Source organism: Haliaeetus leucocephalus, unplaced genomic scaffold (assembly GCF_000737465.1).
Source record: "Haliaeetus leucocephalus isolate CR32 unplaced genomic scaffold, Haliaeetus_leucocephalus-4.0 Scaffold2, whole genome shotgun sequence".
Classification (NCBI taxonomy): domain Eukaryota; kingdom Metazoa; phylum Chordata; class Aves; order Accipitriformes; family Accipitridae; genus Haliaeetus; species Haliaeetus leucocephalus.
Window position 1 is genome coordinate 11,749,721 of NW_010972438.1, and position 6,390 is coordinate 11,756,110.

A 6,390-nucleotide genomic window follows, 5' to 3' on the forward strand; every position below is an offset into this window, starting at 1 on the left:
CAATGCACAGACAGGCACGAATAGAGTTATCGAGTCAAAGTCGTAACATGTCATGCACAGAACCAGAAGAGAGAGGCTCTGATGCTCAAAGCTCGCTGTTAGCTGTTGAAAAGCCACAGCAGGTGATGGAAGGCTGCACCGCAAATGGCCTCTGGACCACGAACTTTTCATTACTCATTCATTTTGGAGTACATGTATTGGACTTAGGAAGCTCCCCATTACTTGTTTGTGATACTGAAATCTCCGGCCAAAACTCTTCAGATCTGCACTGCGTGCTTATTCTGCAGTTCCCAGACACCATACAGTCACCGCTGTAGGGTTTGTCTGTTTGGGCTCTTCTCTGCTTGGGAGCTTCTTCCCCTAAGGGTGGTTTTGTTGCACTCTTTCCCATTTAAAATCTCTGGGAAGGATGCGCTTCACAGGCTTTTCAAGAGGTTTGAATTTCCCACACTAGAATGAAATAATAGTGAGCTACAAATGTTGAAAATGGTCATAATCAAAAGCCTTCTGGACTTTTTCCCTTCTCTGTTACCTTTTAAAAATGACGATGTATCTTCTGAAAGATACAAACTCTTAAGGTAGTCTCAGCTAGGATTCCAGCTGCAGGGAAGGACAATTCTTTGATCCTTTGTGAGGTATCCTTCACTTACTATTGGCTTTTTTTCTTTTTTTTTTTTTTTTTGAAAGATTGTCTTATGATATCCACAAAACCAGCCAAAGAACATTTGTGGTTTAAAGCTATTAAATAAAGCATCTTACAACGTTTCTGCTAGAAACACAACAAGAATAAAGTGTTTTCAACAGATGCTTGACTAGCAACGGGCTTAATATAAACCCCACACTGGTGCTTTGTGAGATGCAAAGGGCTGCCAGTGCCCTGCCTTTACCTAAGCCCACCCCTCGCTCACATGGAAGATGAAGGGAAGCACAGGGGAGAGGAAGAGCAGAACACGGTTGCCTACAGAACTACCGTACAAGCCACAGAAATCATGGTCTACCAGGGCGCCTTGCGCAAGCCACTTTTATCTAGAAGCTGAACTAACATTCCAGCTCAACAATAGCAAAAAAACATTTGTTACCACATGGCGTTTTGCTACATATTAACCAGCAGTTGCTACGCAAGCATAATGGAGTGCTGCAATTCTGAGATATATGTTATTTAAAAAAAAAAAAAAAAAAAATGTTGACTTATGGGAAATCAGCCTGAGGTGAGCGCTCGTGGGCTTGCCATGCCACTGGACACAGTACATGCTTGGAAGTTATGCAAAGCGGGCCCTGCATTGGGAACAATGCAGTCATTTTCCTTGCTAAGCTAATTTTGCATTAAGGCAATGAGAGTCTTCATCTATGCAGCCCCTTAAAACATTTAATCAGATTTATTTACTAGGAAGAAATACCAGAGCAGAGCTTCCTATGCTACTCAAGAGTTTTCAAATATGAGATCTGCAAGCAAACCAGGTCACTAGATGGTGTGGCAAAAAATCTGTTGTATTTTTATGACATGCAGCTTTCTTGGTCCCATGAAGAATACTGTACCGGGATCACCCAGACCGAGCAGTCAGTCTGGAGTCAAATGCTTTCACAAAACATTTGCAACAGTATTCACCAATGGCTGGTGGCATCCACTCTTATTTTAATGGGTATCACCATAGGTTGTAGAAAAGGCCTGAAATACCTATAGGCTATTTGAGGCCAAATACGCATATACACACACTCTCTTACCCACACGTATACATGCACACACTAGTACACATGCACGCAAACAAATGGCTCTATAGGCAGAACTTGGATTTTGTAGGATCCAAGGCAGAGAAGCTGACTCTTGTCACGGGGTTTGGGAATCAAGGACTCTGGGGTGCTAAAACGAGCTCTCAGTTACGGGTCTCCTCTGTTTTGGGCAAACCGCTTTAACATTATCCCTCCAGGATTTACACACCAACATTATGGGCATGCTGCTTAAATGCCTGCAAAGTGCTTTGCAATGGTTTCTAAATTCTGCAGTGATATGCAGAGAAGAACTGCACAGATAGATTTAAGGTAACAGTTGCTGAGCATTATTATACAGCCTATTTTTACACGCTCTGTACTTGGTTTCTATTTACAGATGGTAAATGTTCAGTATTTGAACATTTTAATGAGCTTTATAAGCCTTTTGTAATTTCATAAACAAACATAAATAACACTTACATGAAGTAGAGTCTCTCCTGAATGGATTTTCTCTTCCTGTTTGGAAAAAAAAGAGAAAAAGAAAAGGCAAAAAAAATATTTTAAAGGAAAAACATGGGTCTAGCAAGATAAGTCAGACACGTTTCAATGTTATCATGCATAGTGTTTTCTGAATTTCATCAGTATGAACGTATATTTGAAGAACATCAAGACACTGAACGTAGCACAAATGCCAAAACAGGAGATCATTTCTCACTTGTTTCATCCTATGTAAAACATCACAGAAAATTTGGCTATATCTGTCTCAAGAGCAAGGAAATTACACTGCGGCAGTGAAATAAAATGCAAATGCCATGTGATCTGAAGCAAAAAAAGGAAGAACTTTTAACTACATTCCAGCTCACTGATAAGCCCGTGGCTCGATGTACGGTTGCTCTATTACCTACGGGCAGCCTGCCTACACCGACACCCTAAAGCAGGGCACTCCCGCTGTGTTTTGGCCCAGCATAATCATTTTTCCACCGTGCTCAAGTACTGACTGCATTCAAACCCAGGTCGGGCAGGCATGGCAGCGAAGGTGTTCTTCAAGGCCGTGACCATTGTGGGCAACAGAGAACCACAACAGGAAACCCAGTAACTGCTAAAATGCACAAGACCTCCCAACAGCCTGTGCGTCTCAACAGCCACCCTCTTGCAGCCGTGTGCCACCCGCCCTGCTGCCTCCCACCTAACGCTCGCTGGCAGGACGTGGATTTGACTCGTGCTCCCCTTCCACCAGTCTAGCTGGTGGGTTTGGTGGATGCTCTTGGAGCAGGGTTTAGGGTCGGCAATGAGCGAGCAGCTTTTTGCTGGTGTAAACCTAGACACATTGAAAAAAATTTTAGAAAAATGAGAGAGACTGACATAAATACAGAAGATGCTGTAGGACACCAGCCACGGTGTCACAGATTGGCAGCATGGTAGCCCTTCCAATGGCAGCTTTGGGGTAAAAAAAGGACAATGAAGACTGGCAGTTTCACTTAATTTCTACCACATTACCTTACATCAATATTAGCTACCCTGTAAGCAATTTAAAGAGTATTGCCTAGATTTACATGCCTTGGGATGATACTTGGCTAGCACAAATCAATTAAATCCATGGCACTACAGCAGCTGGGGATTCAAGTAAATACACATGTATGGAAGAAATTCAACAAATATTAAATCACTGCATTTTCATCCTCACACTTTTCTTCCAAATGCCAAGGACCCAATCCTGCAAGCAGCCCCCCCTCCCCGCCCCGAGTGGCACTAGAATAAACTTGAGTTCTGTGTATGGAGCACTTAGAGGACTGGACTCAGGATTACTTTAAAAAATATAAACCTGACCCGTTCTGGTCACGTAAATTAAGTTAGTGATGAGAAGAAGTCGAAGGCACTAATCCTACTGGGTAATCTGTTCAAAGCTGCACTTCTTAAATGATCTACAATTTATTAGTATGACCAATCAAATCAGCATTACTTGCAAAAGACTTTAACTACTGTGGCTTTCCCATCTATTTTTGTGTGTTGTAATATGGTTAATTTAAAAGAAACAAATCAGCATAATCTTTTCAGAGTGAGTCATTTGCCAGCATGATTAAAAGTTGGTGCTAAGGGACCACTGCAGACACTTCCCTTACTGGTGGAACTGGCAACGTTGCCATTGGGTCAAAACTATGCGGCATTCGAAAACCTAGATGGGGTGAAATTAAAATAATTTGGGTTTGCTGCAGAGTCTTGAGGTGCATTGATGAAAATGCTGGGAGCATCACTGCCTGGGAAACATGGCAGCCTGCTGAAAGGCTTGCACCTCCGACTCTCTTTGGAAACACCCAGCCCACAGGACTTGGCTAGAAGCCACTAAGATGTAGTCTTAGTTAGGCAGAGTATCGATTTAAGGAAAACTCATTGAAATACTTGCAACAATTAGCTGTAAGACAAGACCCTCCCTGAGGCTTTGCAAACAGAACTGTGCTCAGGCACAGGAGCTTTCCCAAGCACTGTGCAGCAAGAGTAAGCCAATCTGAAGTGTCTTCCTATTTTTCCAGGGCAACGTTGCACCTCTTTTCATACAGCATTTCACACAGACTGAAGCCTCCTGCCACGGCCCCAACATTTCACCTCTGACGTTTAAGAAACCTCCAGGCAATCCACCCAAAAGCTACAAATTAGTCACTACCAACAAAGAGTAGCACGCCAAATTTTGCGCCTGGCTACAGCAAAGTAAAATAAAATAAAAATTGGTAGCATTTGAAGCATTCCAAATTTCTACTGGATTCTAGGCCAAGCTCCCTAAACAAACAAACAAACCCCCCAGGATTTTGATCTCGCACCCCCAAGCATGCAACCATCTTCTCGGTACCTCCAAATATCACAGTGCCATCTGCAATCTCCTGCTTTTTGCAAAGTATGACAGAAAATAACCCTAACATGGCACGGTAAAAGAAGCAGGTTAATAAATTACAGCAAGAAGCGGCCTTTCCTCTCTCGGCCCTGGCCCCCAGGCTGGGGCTCAGGGTCCCGCCCCACCCGCGGGGCAGCCCCGGGACCCCACGGAGAGGGAAAGGTGTCTGTCGCCCTCCAGTGGGTGCAGCCTCAAAGCAGCCCAAACCGGGAGAGAGGTGGCAAGGGGGACAGGGAAGGTGAGAAGCCGGCAAATAGAGAGGAAAAAAAAAAAAAAAGGAAAAAAAAGAAGGGGGAAAAAAAAAGAAAAAAGAAAAGAAAAAAAAAAGCAAAGCAGCGACGAGACAGTTGGAGAGGAAATGCGAAGATGCTATCTCCGAAAGTGCCAAAAATAAAGTTTCCAGTGTCAGTTTAACGAGGGCAACAAAGACATCTTCCCGCCACACTCGTGCTTCAGCCTCGACTTACTCCGGACAAGGGATACCGTCCCGCTGCTGGCTGCCTCAACTGCTCACGCATTTTTGCTTTAAAAAACCCCCAACAACCTTTAGGGGAATCTTTCCGTAATACTCGTGCAAAGGTAGGCAATGCCAAAAATCAGTCAGCTCGCCCAAACGCAGACCCAGAGGTAAACACCCGGCTGTCAAAACTATCAGGGCTTTCACCAATGCCTCTCCCCTCCAAATTCCAGAGCAGCAGGTTTTAGTGGGCTGATTTACCCTCAAACCCAAAGTCATAAAACCTAAACTGGTAGCAACTGTCATCCGAGCCACAAACGACACAGCTGACGATATGTCCCCCGGTCAGGGCTGCCTCACTTTTTTGCTAGTCCAAGACTTGAAACATTGTGACATGCAAGCAATAAGGAAAAAAAAAATGCAGTTACCAAAATAGCACTATCAACGCAACCGGCTCCTCTCAGCACATTTTCTTAATGCCTTTCCCAATACGGTTAAAAAAATGGGAACTAACCAAAAACCTCCATCTTCACACCTTGGCACAAACTGTGCTGGAATACGTGTGGGGTTGTATTTCTCCGTGTTTATCTGGATCCTCTCCCACTACTTTTTTTTCATCGGTGCTTTCGTTTAAACATAGCTCTTATTAACAGCAGAAATCAGCTTTTACAATTTCTAGATACAAAGTTTTGCCACTCTCGGAGCTGCTTAAGGAAAACACAGCTTGCCTTCCGTTTCATAAATAACACATACTCTGCACATTTCTTCGCCTGTGTGAAATAAATTCTCCCATGTTCTTATATGGAAACCTTGCGAGTCCTCCCACATGCCGCCTGTTACAGTATCAGGCAGAGATGGGCATTCATTATCTTAAAGCCAGTGGGTGAATTTTGGATCCAAGTTACCCTGAGATGAACCCAGAATTATCGCCCCTTTGCACCACGCTGAGCTCGGTAACCTGCCCCGCGCAGTCCCTGCGTTTTATTTCCAAGCCCCAATCACAACTTTGATTTCAGCATGCCAAGGATCGACAAAATAAAAGGAAAACGAGGGAGGGTAAAAAGGAAGAAGCCGCAGCGGTATTACCCACCAGGTAGGCCCATGAGCATCAGATGTAGCATTGCCTGTACCAGCCTCTTCGCTTGAGGTTAGCGCACGGCAGCCAGAAAAAATACAGCGGGAAGGGGTGGGAAGGCGAGAGAAAAAGGGCAAAAAATAGCCGAGGCGAGAAGCGTGCTCCGTAGATGTGCTGCTGGAGGGCCGCCAGCAAGTGGGTAATTGCTGCAAACTGTTATCGCGAAAAAAAGTTAACGCAAGGTGGGGGGGGGGGGGGGGGGGGGGG

General features: G+C 44.4%; 1 protein-coding gene and 1 long non-coding RNA gene across 4 annotated transcripts in view; one reads left to right on the forward strand and one right to left on the reverse strand.

Annotated features, from left to right (window-relative positions):
* Positions 1 to 6,307, reverse strand: part of SLC6A6 (solute carrier family 6 (neurotransmitter transporter), member 6) — a 51,942-nt gene extending 45,635 nt beyond the window's left edge. For 2 of the 3 annotated variants that reach the window (XM_010571569.1, XM_010571560.1), the window contains exons 1-2: positions 6,139 to 6,307; positions 2,188 to 2,223 (exon numbers count right to left, since the gene is read on the reverse strand). In XM_010571569.1, the coding sequence (XP_010569871.1) occupies positions 2,188 to 2,223; positions 6,139 to 6,169 (67 nt within the window). In that variant the 5' untranslated portion in view covers positions 6,170 to 6,307. The remainder of the gene's footprint in view (positions 1 to 2,187; positions 2,224 to 6,138) is intronic. The other variant, XM_010571578.1, reaches the window with a different exon arrangement.
* The window catches only part of LOC104834342, a 5,470-nt gene continuing 4,930 nt past the window's right edge, over positions 5,851 to 6,390 (forward strand). Inside the window, exon 1 of the long non-coding RNA XR_774612.1 lies at positions 5,851 to 6,141. This is a non-coding gene — a long non-coding RNA (uncharacterized LOC104834342). The remainder of the gene's footprint in view (positions 6,142 to 6,390) is intronic.